Genomic DNA, 13,363 nt, shown 5'->3' with positions numbered 1-13,363 from the left:
CTTATAATATATTAATAAACCATAATAAACTCTTTCTATATTATTCATCCAGTCAAGTTGCTTTGGTGAAGGCAACCCAAAAGGACCATGCACAACCGGGTCAAGAACATACCAAATATAGTTATGAACTTAGACATTAATCCAACATATAACTCACCTCGCAAGTAGTGTTGAAATACTCTCAGCCTACTGTCTCGTCGGGAATCCTAAACTATTACACAATAAACACCAAGTTAATACCCAAAATAACTTTCTTGACTAAATGTCCACACCATTCATTAAGTTTATTCTCTTTATTGGACCAAGGCCCAAATACCCAGTCCTTGACTTGAAAGTCCACATATAAAGCCCATTATTGGCCTAATTTACTAAATTGGGCCCAACTTCCTAATTGGGCCTCACCCCATGATCAACTATCACTACCGGGCCCAAAATATCTTATTTACAAATTCCAGCAAAGGTCTAATTACATTTAGTCCATAAACAGCCCAAAATTCAAAGCGCATTTGACAAAGGCCCAACAGAGGACGTACGCGGGGCGTACTCCTTTGGTACACGGGGCGTACTCATCCAAATGTTGAACACTACCGGGGTGGGTGACCCAATACGCTGGGTGTACTGGATTTATGTTGGGCGTACTTAATAGTTTGTCAAAACCGTATTAAGTGCTTAATGGCTTAAGCACTTAAGCCTAAACTTCAGATCCATAGAACTAACATGCCTAGGATCCATAAAGTCATGAACTTTATCACTTTGGACGTCCATAAAGTTCTTAATGCTTGGTCTTAATACATTAAGACCTTATTTCTCCATGCATGGGACATATACTGCTAACGGGACCTCATTTTTATCACTCAAGGTCCCTTCAAGAGGGTAGAAGGACAAACCTTTTTTTTTAAATCACAACATGGACCACCTTATGGATTTTGGGACAAGAAATGCTTCTAATAAAGTAAAAAGGTGAGATCTATGTATATATGCATAAAGTTTGGAACTGTATACCTTCTAGAGCTTCTTGAGCTCGCTAACTTCAAATCTAAAAGCGTGATCTTCTTCTCCAACACTTTGATGCAATACCTTCCTCTCAAAGCACTCAAGAACACACCAAATAAGCTTAAACACACAAAGGAAAGGTTAGGGTTTGGGGAGGATGCATGTAATCTGTGGAGGCTAAGGTGAGGGGGGTTTTGATGCTCATATTGTTGCTTATATAGGCCTAAACGCTAAATATTAGGGTTTCACCCTGACATTAGTACACCCAGCGTACATAAGTGTACGCCCACCGTAATAAGGAGGACCTTAGTACGCTTAGCGTACTCTTACGTACGAGTAGCGTACTCCCTTTAGGCCCAATTTTGCAAACTTAGCCCTTAAACTTATCTTGGCTCTTCACTTCCAACCCCAAGGACTATAAATGACAAGGTAAAGATAGAAGAGGGTTCGGGAATACCTGCCAAATATCGGGATTTTACAATTCTCCCCTACTTAACTTAGACTTCGTCCTCGAAGTCTGTTGCGGTAAAAAGATCCAGGTAATGCTCCAGCATATCGGACTCGGGCTCCCACGTCCACTCGGATCCCCTCCAATGCTCCCACTGTACCTTCACCAAAGGTATCTCCTGGTTTCATAGAACCTTCTTCATCCTCTCTAGTATGGCCACAGGCCTCTCCACATAACTCAGGCGCTCATCGACCTGAATATCATCCAACAACACGACTGCCACCTGATCCATAATACACTTTCGCAATTGTGAAACATGGAAAGTGTTATGGATCCAGCTAAGCTCCTCCGGTAGCTCTAGCCTGTATGCCACCTTGCCAACCCTAGCAACATTCCTGAATGGTCCAATGTAGTGGGGACCTAATTTCCCCCCTCTTCCTAAAGAAGATCACTGATGAGTTTTATGCAAAAGAACAACCCTATGTGCTCATACAAACCCTAATGTTTGGATCGAGGCTTCTTTATTGTACATGCTTTGATACCAAGACTTACAACCCTAGATCTATCATATATAATTCGAAATTAACATCATAAGAACAGATCTAACTGTTTACCTCAATCAAATAGCTTGATATCCTTGTAGTCTTCTTGATCTTGAGCTTAGAGTCACAATTGTAACTCCTCTAATGGTTCACAAACCCCACAAGCAAGAACGCAATATGAGAGAGGTTGATAGATGCTAAAATCATCCCTAGGGTTCTCTTGGAATCAAGTGTAGCCAATTTTCATATCATAGGGGTCTTATTTATACTTGCAGGCTGCTACGGTTTCAGTCTAAACCTTAATGGACAGCTTAACCACCAAGCAGCCCAAGGAACCTTCTGGAATAAGGCCTTGGACAAAAATATAATGGATCCCCATCATAATTTCGTTCCCCCTTAAGTCCATAAGGTATCCTTAGCCCAAAACTCAACTATCATACATTTGACAGTTTATACCCCTTTATTTAATTAATCTCTTTTAGTCACCAAATTAATCCCTAATTAATTTATGACCAATACTAATTAAATAAATATGATTTCTCCTTTAATATATTGTTCTTATAATATATTAATAATACATTATATTCTCTCTGTCTCTCCTTAAATTACCTTGCCAAGTTTCTTTTGTGAAGGCAACCCAAAAGGACCATGCACAACCGGATCAACTACATACCAAATATAGTTACAGGCTTAGACACTATTCCAACAATCACACCGTTCCAGGGTGAGACTGTGACAACCCAAAATTTCTACCTTGTTCAGTTATTTAAATCAATCAAGGTCAGACTCGTTTTTGCTGTATTCTAGCATTGTTTAGAGTCAATTTGAGTGTTCTAAGCCTAGGATAAGCAAGGTATGGGGCTAGGGATGAGTGTATTTTTGTTCAACACCTTTCAAATGAGCTAAACACCCCTTCATGAGGTGTGTGCGGCCGCACACATGGGTGTACGGCCGTACACCCATCCCAACCGTACAGTCTCATGTATGAATAAGAGTGTTAGCCTTCTTTTAACTCTTTTCAACCTCCTAAGCCAAGAATCAACTTCTCTCTTAAGTATCATCCGGTTTTCATCTAGATCTTCAAGTTGTAAGTGTTTCTTCCTTTGTTTTGTTGATTCATTACACAATATAGTAAGGATTCATGACTCCATCCATGAAATTAATCCTTTTGATTAGATCTTCAAGTGTTCACCAAGAACACCTACTAGGTTTTTGGACCTCAAACACCCCTAAAGGCTTCTATATCGTAAGTACCACTCCTCGTGCTTGTTACTTACTAGTTAAGACCATTAGAAATCATCCAAACCATGATCATCAAGGAGTGTACGGTCGTACACACCCCATGTGGCCGTACACCCCTTTGTTTAGTGTTATTTGGCTTCAAAATCATGATTCTATGCTAGCACATGATCAATAAGACTTAATGGATCCAAGTTAGAGACTTGTGATACACGTTTTACCCTTTTTACATGATCATCAAGGGTGTACGGCCGTACACTCTTTGTGTGGCCGTACACACCCTTTTAAGGTCCAAAATGGTAATAAACTTCCATTAATGCTATGCATTGGTCAAAACACACTTCCTAGATGCTTGATAAGACTTTATATCACTCATTGGCATGATTCACCATGAGTTTGCGGCTGCACACCGATTTACACCGTACACACCAATGTATGGCCATACACCCATTATATGCAACCCTTGGTACTTCTAGCACATCAATCTAAGTGTTTCCTATGTCCTGGGGTGTTTTTCCTTGCATTATTAGTTGTTTAAACACTAATTATATACATATATGTGTCATTATATCCTTATTAGGATCCGTTGTGCTCAAGTCTTCACTTGACCCTTAGCATCCTACAAACCGGTCTTTCATTCGTATCACTCACTGTAGGTGAGTTCATTCCCCTTAATTTGCCTTTAAATGATTTTTAACGATTTTATGAGAGGGGGGGATACAAGTTGAAAACATTATAGTTATAATATCAATCACAGGTGATTAATAACTAACAAACAGTGGATTTCATATATACTTCAAAACCGTTTACCAAACAAACTCTTTAAAAACATTTCATAAACTGACATCAAGTCATCTATTATTTAAATTATTAAAACTCCTTTTATGTAAACTCTTTCATTAAACTCTTTCAAACTTATATATTATCAAAATCATATATTTATATATGTGTGTGTATTGTGTGAAACACCTCCATTTGATAAGCCCATTGTAATTTATTAGGTTAATAACTTATAACTATACTAATGCATACTTTTTTTACATAGATAAAAATATCATATTATAATACATATATTAATTGAGTAATTTTATATTAATAAAATAAACTAAAATATATATTAAATTTAAAAGGGTTAGCAGGTTGAAAATAGGTCGATAAATTCTATCCAACCCAACCTATTTAATTAAATGGGTTGGACAGGTTGAATCATTTAACATAGTTGAAAATCAAAACTCAGCCTGTTAATTTTGGGTTGGGTTCAGATTGAGTTGGCGAGGTGGATCACTTTTTTCTAACTCTAGAAAATAGGAGTGTAGACATGAACCGAACCTTTTGTATGTGAACATTTAGTTTAAAGCATCATTTATATAATAAATTAGCGAATGCCTCTGATTTGTGCATGTTAAAAAAATTTGTTAAAATATTAGAAAATATTATTCAAGCCTAGCTGGGAAGAGACATTTGTTTGATATCCATATAAGATTGGGAGTTCGATTCCCACAAGCCATTTTTAAAGTTGATAAACATATTTTATCTCCTCATGTAAAGAATTTATCCTTGGAATCCCTATGGGGCCATCTATGCCCTATTGGAAGATTCTATCTCCACGTCTTCGTTGAAATAACACGAACGGCTTCCGTTGAAACATACTGTCGTTCCAAAAAAAATACTTTACAAAATCACTTTGTAAAATATTCAATTTCTATAAAAATTAGCTTTTAAATATTATTTTAGTTGATTTAGAAATTCGATTGAGGTTTTATTTAACACATTTTAACCATTTAAAAAATATTTGACCACTGAAACTTATGTTTAGGTTTAATATCATATTAAATTAACAAATTAAATGTATTATATTGATAATTTAAAATTTTGAATATTTAATGTATTTAACATCATATTTAAATAAAAAAAACTAAATATATTATATTAATAATTCAAATAATCTACCATATAAATGATAATATATTATATTTAATAATTTAAATAAGATTTGAAGTTGAAAAAACAAGAGTTTCAAGTAAACATATTCAGAGTAAAATTGATTTCTTATATATATATATATATATATATATATATATATATATATATATATATATATATATATATATATATATATATATATATATATATATATGATGTGACATAGACCTCTGACTTCACTCTTGGACTTTTGCTGCGGTGGAGATCTAAGGATCACAGAGCATAGTCGTTAAAACCGTTTCAGGGACTGTACCCCGGGAGCAGGATATGAATATCAAGTTAGATCGGTTAGTCGATATGAGATGTTACTTCTTAGATGGAGAGAAACACATTGGTGTTGGAGGTGATATTTGGCGGCTGATCCCAATAAATATATCATTCTTCATGGAAAAGATATTGTTCACTTTATATATTTAACGTTTATTAAAGTTTCTAATAAACGATGGTTTATTAGAATATAAATATTATGTAAAATAGAGAATCATAAATACATAAAACTTGTTAACCGATGATGCATTATTAAATTTAAAAACGTAAAAGATTAAAATTGAAAATATTATAAAACATGAGGGACTATAAGTGTAAAAAGAAAAATATTACATATAAACAAAGCTTTGTTAGAATATAAATAATATGTAAAATAAAGAATGATAAATATACAAAGATTGTTAACAGATATGGATTATTGATTTCAAAAACATTAAATATTAAAATTAATAATAATATAAAATATAAGAGACTATAAATGTAAAAAAAACGATTACATATAAGCCAAGCTTTATTAGAATATAAATAATATATACAAAAGATAATTATAAATATATAAAACTTGTTAATGGATGATGGATTATTAAATTTAAAAACATAAGAGATCACAATTGAAAATAATATAAAACGTGAGGGACTAAGCTTTATGAGAAGATAAATAATATGTAAAATAGAGAATCATAAATATATAAAATTTGTTAAGGGATGATGAATTATTAATTTTACAAACATCAAAGATTAAAATTGAAAATAATATAAGACAAGAGGGACCATAAATGTAAAAATAAAAAGATTACATATAAACCGTTATTTATTAAATAATATGTAAAGTAGAGAATCATGATAAATATATAAAACTTGTTAACGGATGATGTTGTATTAAATTTAAAAACATAAAATATTAAAATTGAATAATATAAAAGAAATGGGACTATAAATGTAAAAAAGAAAAGGATTACATATAAACGATTATTTAGTAGAATATAAATAATACGTAAAATAGAGAATCGTAAATATATAAAACTTGTTAACAGATGACGGATTATTAAATTTAAAAACATAAAAGATTAAAATTGAAAATAATATAAAACATGAGGGACTATAAATGTAAAAATAAAAAGATTACATATAAATGATGGTTTATTAGAATATAAATAATATGTAAATTATTGAATCATAAATATATAAAACTTGTTAACGGATGATGGATTATTAAATTTAAAACCATAAAAGATTAAAACTGAGCGTCTATAAATATAAAAAGAAAAAGATTACATATAAACCATGTTATATTAGAATATAAATAATACGTACAATAGAGAATCATAAATATATTAAACTTATTAGCGGATGATGAGTTATTAAATTTAAAAACATAAAAGATTAAAAATTGAAAATAATATAAAACACCGAGGAACTATAATTGTAAAAAGAAAGAGATTACATAGAAACCATGTTTTATTTGAATATAAATAATATGTGATATAGAGAATCATAAATATATAAAACTTTTTAATGGATGATGAAGTATTAAATTTAACAATATAAAAGATTAAAATTAAAAATAATATAAAACATGAGTGACTACAAATATAAAAAGAAAAAAGATTACATATAAACAATGCTTTAATAGACTTTAAATAATATGTAAAATAAAGAATCATAAATATATAAAACTTGATAACGGATGATGAATTATTAAATTTAAAAACATAAAAGATTAAAATTGAAAATAATGTAAAACATGAGGGATTGTAAATGTAAAACGATAAAGATTATGTATAAACAATGCTTTATTAGAATATAAATAATATGTAAAATAAAAAATCATAAATTTATAAAACTTGTTAACGGACGATTGATTATTATACATATATATTAAATTTTTCGTTTCTTATCTACAGTAATGTGTTGTGCTTTAGGATACTTTTAGTCCTTCTACTTTCGAAGTTTGTCTATTCTTTATTTTTCTTTTCTTTTGTAAGATTCTTCGTTTTATCCCGGTACTTACTTTTGTTTGTTATTCCCTTATTTTATCCATTTTCCTTTTGTTAACGTCTACCGGTGACTTCTCTCTACGTTGCCTTTTCTCATTTCCTTTATGATCCACGTGTTATGCTTCCTAATTTCTTTCTTCTTTCTTCTCCACCGTTCTTCCTTTTTTGTTCTTACTTCTTTCTTCCAAAAGGTAAATTCCGTCTCTTCTGTTGTCTTTCTTCTTTCGTCTCTGTTGTCTTTCAGTTGTTTTCTGAGTTTTTTTTGTCACTTTTTTTCGATCGATTTATTATGGCCCGTCGACCGAAACGGCTATCTTCACCTGGTGCTTCATCCTCTGTTCCAAGAACTCGCAGGTCGCGCCATTCTCTCTTCTTTGCTGGCCTTCCTGACTATGTTGATTCGGGTGACTGTACGTGTGTTTGCGAATTTTGTGGCGCCTATTTCTGGTATGTTGAAAGGGCACTCAAACTTTCTACGCCTGCTCATCCGAAGTATTATCATTGTTGTCGGGATGGTGATGTCGTTCTTCCTTATCCTTCGAGGTTTCATCCTGAATTTCTCGATTTGTATCAAAATGCTACATTTTTGAAAGACATTATCGCATATAATAGCATGTTCTCTATGACTTCATTTGGGGCGAATATAGATAAGTCTGTCAATGACAATCGGGGCCCTTATGTTTTCAAGATAGGTCAAATTTGTCATAGGATAGGATCGTTGTCCCCGGATCCTACAAAGGGCCCTAGATTTCTGCAGCTTTATCTTTTTGATACAGAGAATGAGGTTCAGAATAGATTGAGGGCTTTTGGAGGTCCGACGGGAACGGATTTAGATCCTAATATTGTGCAGTATCTGGTTACATTCTTAGGGGCTAACAACGAGTATGTAAAAACGTTTAAAACAGCAAAGACCATGGTTGAGGAAAATAATTTAGAAAATTATAGTGTACGGCTGTTTAACAACGTTGTTGATCGTAGGTATGAATTCCCTTCCCCTGGATCCTTGGGATGTATAGTAACTGGTGATGACACTACCAGTATGACATATGACATTGTTGTATTTTCGCATTCGGGTCGGCCTCAACGCATTAGTAAATTGCATCCCTCTTATATGCCTTTACAATATCCACTTTTGTTTCCTTACGGTGAGGAGGGGTGGTCACCCCGTTTGAAGATGCGTAATCAGAGGGGAGTAAGTGCAAAAAGTCTCACTATCAATATGTATTACGCGTACAATATACATGCCCGACATCAGATTTGGTCTCCAATTGTAAATGCCACTAGGCTTTTCCAACAATATTTAGTTGATGCATATACGTGTATAGAGGAAGGCCGATTGGATTATATAACCAAACATCAATCAAACTTACGTTCCGATTATGTGAGTGGGCTTTATGATGCGCTATCAAAGGGGGACCGGGAAGCACGTGTTGTTGGTAAGCGTGTCTTTTTGCCCGCATCATTCACTGGTGGTCCCCGGTTTATGTATAGCCATTATCAGGATGCGCTTACGATCTGTAGAGTTTATGGCAATCCACAATATTTTATCACTTTCACATGTAATGTGAAGTGGCCAGAGATTACCCGCTATATGGACACACATTCACAGAGAGATGTACACAGCAGAGCGGATATCATAGCCAGAATGTTCCATGTGAAAGTCCATGAGTTTATCGATTTCCTTAAGAAGGACAAAACCTTTGGCGATGTTGATGCATGTACGTTTACATTTCTTTTTCTATATCTGCTAGCCTAATGATCGTTTGTATCAAATGTTACCCACAGTGTATAAAGGTCAATAACAACCAAAAGTTTACAGACTTATGTCCTTTTCCATGTTACTGCTTTATTTGTCTGCCTATCCAATATGTTGGTTGTGGAAGTTAATACCTTCTTTATTTATAAGTCTTTTACTAAATTTATATTACTTCCAGTATGGTCCCTGTGCTATCTGTTTTGTTTTATATGCATCCCTACAACTGCTTTAACCGCATCAGATATGTTATTTTGTTTCCCATTTTACCCCTGCTATGTGATTTGATATTGCAGCTAATTAACTTATGTCCTTTTCCATGTTACTTCTTCATTTCTCCACCTATCCAATCCGTTGCTTCAGGAAATGAATACCTTTGTTATTTCCAAGTCTTTTACTAAATTTATATTAATTCCGGTTTTCGCCCTGTGCTATTCTTTATTTCTAAGTCTTTTACTAAATTTATATTAGTTCCACTTTTGTCCCTATGCTATCTGTTTTGTTTTATATGCATTCCTACAACTGCTTTAACTGCATCAGGTATGTTATTTAGTTTCCCATTGTACCCCCACTATGTGATCTGATATTGCAGCTAATTAACTTATGTCCTTTTCCATGTTACTTCTTCATTTGTCCCGCCTATCCAATGTTTTGCTTCCGGAAGTGAATGCCTTCGTTATTTCTAAGTCTTTTGCCAAATTTATATTAATTCCACTTTTGCCCCTGTGCTATTCTTTATTTCTAAGTCCTTTACTAAATTTATACTACTTCCAGTTTCGTCCCTATGCTATCTGTTTTGTTTTATATGCATCCCTACAACTGCTTTAACCGCATCAGATATGTTATTTAGTTTCCCATTTTACCCCTGCTATGTGATCTGATATTGCAGCTAATTAACTTATGTCCTTTTCGATGTTACTTCTTCATTTTTCTGTTTATCGTATGTGTTGCTTCTGGAAGTGAATACCTTCGTTATTTCTAAATCTTTTACTAAATTTATATTAATTCCGGTTTTGTACCTGTCCTATCTGTATTGTTTTATATGCATGTGTACAACTGTTTTAACCGCATCAGATACGTTATTTATTTTCCGTTTTTACCCCTGCTATGTAAACTGATATTGCAGCTACTTATCAAAATACTAATATCCTATTTGCCTTTTTCTGATTTAAGTCAGTAAAATTTATATTAATTCCACTTTTCCCTCTATGCTATCTGTTTTGTTTTATATGCATTCTTACAACAAATTTAACCACATCAACTATGTTATTTATTTTTCCATTCTACCCCTGCTATATAACCTGGTATTGCAGGTAATTATCCAAATACTAATGTCCTATTTCTCTTTTTATGATTTCACTCTGTGTGAAATTGGTTAATTATACATTTGTATTATTAAGTTTTTTTATAAAATTCTTACCATTTCTTCTTTTGCTCCTATTTTAAGTGTTATATTGTATGCACATTTAACAGATTTATTTATTGAAATGAAATATGATAACAATTTTAATTATTTGCTGATTTTCCACACTGTTTACTTTCATCATTTGTGCAAGTGTTATTTTCCTTACTTTTGTATAACCTTTGTAATTCTTAACTGTTTTACTGTATATAGACTATAACAAAAAACTTATTTAAATCTAATATCATAGTTATAACCCATTATTTTTTTTAAGCTTATGGTTTATCGTTGTTTTCTCCCTTTTTTAACTCTCTCAAAAACATAACATCTTCCATTTAAATGACTTATTTGCCAAATCTTGATTATTTTCTCTTTTGCCATTCTAACAAAGTATACAACTATATAAATTTTACCAGGTTTTTTATCATTATCTTTTGCCACCATTTGCCTTAATCACCGCATACTTCACTCTTACATGGATACACTACCAAAAATTATCTATAACCTTTTTGTTCCATTCAGGTTTATGTTTTTAAATTTACCTGTACCTAAACATCAGTCTTTCAAAAATTAAAATTTTCCCTTTATTTGTAGATCTTTTCTTTTTATCGTTCCGTATTCTAATTTAATATCTATTGCGTTTTTTTTTTTTAATTTTATACGTTAGCTGTTTTACTACTCTGTCATTGACTTTCACTTTATTTTCATTTTCATATATTTCCCTATCACATCTGACAATTTTATATCCTAAGTCCTGTCATCTAATTGCATTAATATGTAAAACGACATTACAGTTCTTCTTACGACTTTCATAGTTATGTAAATAGAATTTTATTATTCATGCCTTTCCAAGCGGTCCTATGTGATCCTTATATTTGAAAAAACTAACATCAGACAAATTCGTCATTATTGTAGATTTATATACTATCGAATTCCAAAAAAGGGGTCTAGCGCACTGTCATACTTTGCTGTGGGTAAAGGCAGCTGACCGAATAAAAAACGCATCGGATGTCGACATGTACATAACAGCTGAGATGCCAGATCCAACAACAGATCCGACACTATATCAGACAATCACAAGCTGCATGATTCATGGACCATGTGGACCACTAAATCCAAAAGCTCAGTGTATGAAGGACGGTAAATGTAGTAAAGGTTATCCTAAACCTTTTCTTCATGCTACATTGTTCGAAACTGAAGGATACGTTCGGTATAAACGAAACCCAAATTCACACCATATGACCCTATCCGGACAGGTTATAGATAACGGATACGTTGTTCCGTACAACAGAAGGCTTTCCTCACGATTTCAGGCACACATCAACGTCGAGTACTGCGGATGGAATATGATGATTAAATATCTCTTTAAATATATTTCTAAAGGGGCAGACCGCGTCAGATATGCAATCCAAAAGGCAGAATCGCCCCGCGCGTCCGCTTCCGTCACAGTGGATAGCCATCATAACACACATGGAGGTTTAGCGGTTACTCCTGTGAACGAGGTGCAGAATTTTCTAGATGGTCGCTATATCTGTCCCCACAAAGCAGCTTGGCGTATCCTAAACTTTCACATACATCATCGGTACCCGCCAGTTCAGATCCTGTCTGTACATGAGCAGAACATGCAGCAATTATTATTCAAGGAGGACAGCACAATACCTCAAGTGCTGTCAAACCCATTCAGCTCTGTCACCACACTTCTAGGCTGGTTTCGCAACAACAGGAGGGATCCAAGTGGACATGAACTTACATATCTAGAATATCCAAAGTCTTACAAATGGGACAAGTCATCTAAATCCTGGGAGCCTAGAGTTGATGACTCCTCAAAGGTGCTTGGCCGACTTGTCTTTGTTCATCCAACATCTGGCGAGTTATTTTACCTACGAATGCTACTCTGTCACCAAAAGGGTTGCACATCTTTTAAAGACCTGCGGACCGTTTCTGGCACCATTTATCCTACGTATAGGGCTGCATGCAATGCATTAAAATTGATTGGTGATGATACGGAATGGTTATCTGCATTCACAGAGGCATCAATATGGGTGACCTCTGCACAACTTCGTTCCCTTTTCTGTCAACTATTGCTTTTTTGCGAAGTTAGCAGTCCACAATTGCTTTGGGAATGCGCATGCGATAAGATGAAAGATGACTACCTATATTCCATAAAAAGAGAAATGCCAGATAGGGGACTTAATTCTGTTGCAGACATAGTACATCAACAACTGCTCAGCGATCTCGATCACACCTTACGCTCTTCCGTACCACCTAAGTCAATGGCGGCATTTGGTCTTCCAGTCCCTTCAAATGATATACATGGTATTTTGTAGAATCGTCTTCTACTTGAAGAAATGAGTTACGACAAAGAAGCTCTACAAAGAGAACATGATAATATGCTGCCAATGCTAAATTCTGAACAGTTGTCAGTTTACAATTCTGTCATCTCTTCAATTGAAAACAATGAACAAATACTGGTCTTTGTATATGGACATGGGGGTACTGGAAAAACCTTCCTTTGGAGAACAATTATCTCCCATATTAGATCCAAAGGGAAAATTGTGCTGGCCGTTGCTGCTTCTGGAATCGCGTCCCTTTTATTACCTTCTGGGAAAACGGCGCATTCAAGGTTCAAAATTCCTATTGACCTAACAGATAAGAAATCATGTGACATAAAAAAGAGAACATCCCTTGCTGATCTTTTACAGCGTACATCACTCATCATTTGGGATGAGGCACCAATGA

General features: G+C 33.9%; 1 protein-coding gene across 1 annotated transcript; it reads left to right on the top strand.

The window, feature by feature from the left end:
- The first annotated feature begins 7,758 nt into the window (after nt 1-7,758).
- Nucleotides 7,759-12,951, top strand: LOC145002524 (uncharacterized). The gene is made up of 3 exons (XM_078961777.1): nt 7,759-9,187; nt 9,694-9,762; nt 12,008-12,951. The coding sequence occupies exons 1-3, from the start codon at nt 7,759-7,761 to the stop codon at nt 12,949-12,951; spliced, it is 2,442 nt and encodes an 813-aa protein (XP_078817903.1).
- Nucleotides 12,952-13,363: the final 412 nt, after the last annotated feature.

The sequence above is a fragment of the Lactuca saligna genome, chromosome 6 (assembly GCF_052625555.1).
Source record: "Lactuca saligna cultivar CGN05327 chromosome 6, ASM5262555v1, whole genome shotgun sequence".
In the NCBI taxonomy this organism is placed as follows: Eukaryota; Viridiplantae; Streptophyta; class Magnoliopsida; order Asterales; family Asteraceae; genus Lactuca; species Lactuca saligna.
Note: the sequence above shows the minus strand (reverse complement) of the source record. Positions and strands in the feature narration are given on the sequence as shown.

Excerpts from the sequence above, each read along its gene's own strand:
- LOC145002524 (XM_078961777.1), top strand. The coding sequence starts at position 7,759 with ATGGCCCGTCGACCGAAACGGCTATCTTCACCTGGTGCTTCATCCTCT. Across the intron at positions 9,188-9,693 it reads CTTTGGCGATGTTGATGCAT|TTCCACTTTTGTCCCTATGC; the intron begins GTACGTTTACAT and ends AATTTATATTAG. Across the intron at positions 9,763-12,007 it reads AACTGCTTTAACTGCATCAG|GGGCAGACCGCGTCAGATAT; the intron begins GTATGTTATTTA and ends ATATTTCTAAAG.